General features: G+C 47.3%; 1 protein-coding gene across 1 annotated transcript; it reads right to left on the bottom strand.

Annotated features, from left to right (window-relative positions):
* Positions 1 to 436: 436 nt before the first annotated feature.
* Positions 437 to 1,375, bottom strand: LOC128832979 (olfactory receptor 52P1-like). Its single transcript, XM_054020765.1, has one exon. It carries the CDS (start codon positions 1,373 to 1,375, stop codon positions 437 to 439), a length of 939 nt encoding a protein of 312 aa, XP_053876740.1.
* Positions 1,376 to 1,597: the final 222 nt, after the last annotated feature.

The following is a 1,597-nucleotide window of genomic DNA, read 5'->3' as shown; positions in this document are numbered from 1 at the left end:
TCCCATGGAAAATCTATATATTCTATTGTAATCAATTGATTGACAGTGTCTCTGAGCCTAATAAGCCAGGTGACACTCCGCCAGCGCTGTGTGTAATAAACTCCTATGCTTGACTTCTACACGGTGTAGATTTATGTCCTTCAAGTATCTTTTGGTAGTCTGGAACTCACGGAAAGGCCAAGTGACAGCGGGATAGAGGATGGAAGCTGATGGGTGACACTGAAAGATCAGGAGATGGTCAGAGAGAGGGAACTCAGCAAGGGAGAGAGCAATGCTTGGTGATGGAGTGATAAGACATTAGGTGTGAGGAATTTCTCACACTGTGAACTTGCACAGCGGTGTGTTCAGCCAAACTAGGAGAGAGCACCCGTGATTAACAAGGAGATATCCTTTCGCCCTCTTGTCACACAGGTTTAAAGTCAGTGGCCCCCAGTGATCACATTCTGCAAATGTATTTGCCCACTTTGTCACGAAGCTCTTTGATTTTGACCCCATAAATGATAGGGTTAAGCATGGGGGGGAGGAGGACATAGAGGTTCGCCAAGATGATGTGAACATGGGGAGCGATGCCCTGACCAAACCGGTGTGTCAGAGTGGTGAAGAGGACGGAAATATAAGAAATCAGCACCACACAGATGTGGGCTGTGCAGGTGTTGAGGGCTTTTTCATGGGCTTTCTTGGAGGAGATTCTGAGAACAGCCCTGATAATCAGGCCATACGACAGGACAATGAGTGTCAGGTCTAACCCAATGACTAAAAACACTATCACCAAGCCGTACATCCTGTTCACTGTGATGTCCCCACATGACGTCTTTGCCACAGCTATGTGGTCGCAGTACGTGTGGGGGATAATGCGGTTGGCACAAAATGGCAGCTTGCTCAGGAGCACGGGCATGGGCAGAATGAGGAGAACAGCTCTTATCAAACCCACGAGCCCTAGATTAGCTATTCGTGTGTTGCTGAGGATGGTGGCATATCTCAGAGGGTTACATATGGCAACATAGCGATCAAAGGCCATTGTCATGAGGACAGCTGAGTGCATCGTATAAATCGTGTGTAGGAAGAACGTTTGGGTGAGGCAGCCACCCACAGTAATGCTTTTCAAATTGAACCAAAATATACACAGTGTGTTTGGCACGGTGGATGTAGACATGCCAATGTCACTGACTGCCAGCATGCAGAGAAGAAGGTACATGGGCTTGTGCAGGGTCTGTTCTTTGCCTACAACAAACAGAACCGTGAAATTTCCCAACAGGCCAATAAGGTAGAACATAGAGAAAGGGATGGAAATCCAGATGTGGGCAGCTTCCAGGCCGGGGATGCCCATTAGGATGAATGTTGAAGGGTCAGAGGGGGTGCGGTTGAAAACTGCCATGAGGTGGTTGATGCGTTGATCAGGCTCAGAGATGCTCCAGGTGCCTGTGAAGGGAGAGAAGCACAGGAGGGGGATTTCATACTTTATAACAGTTATTACAGTAAATCATTTTTATAGATATTACCAATCTAGAAAGGGGGGTGAGCAGTGAGTTGCCAACATTTACAGATGGCACCAGAATATTTCATAGTTAAGTCCAGAGAACTCCTCTGAGGGAGCTAA

This window comes from Malaclemys terrapin, chromosome 1 (genome assembly GCF_027887155.1).
Source record: "Malaclemys terrapin pileata isolate rMalTer1 chromosome 1, rMalTer1.hap1, whole genome shotgun sequence".
Taxonomy (NCBI): domain Eukaryota; kingdom Metazoa; phylum Chordata; order Testudines; family Emydidae; genus Malaclemys; species Malaclemys terrapin.
The sequence above is the reverse complement of the archived record's forward strand: the minus strand, read 5'-3'. Positions and strand labels throughout refer to the sequence as shown.

What these genes read in the sequence shown, in the direction of transcription:
- LOC128832979 (XM_054020765.1), bottom strand. Translation starts at nt 1,375, where the DNA reads ATGGCAGTTTTCAACCGCACCCCCTCTGACCCTTCAACATTCATCCTA.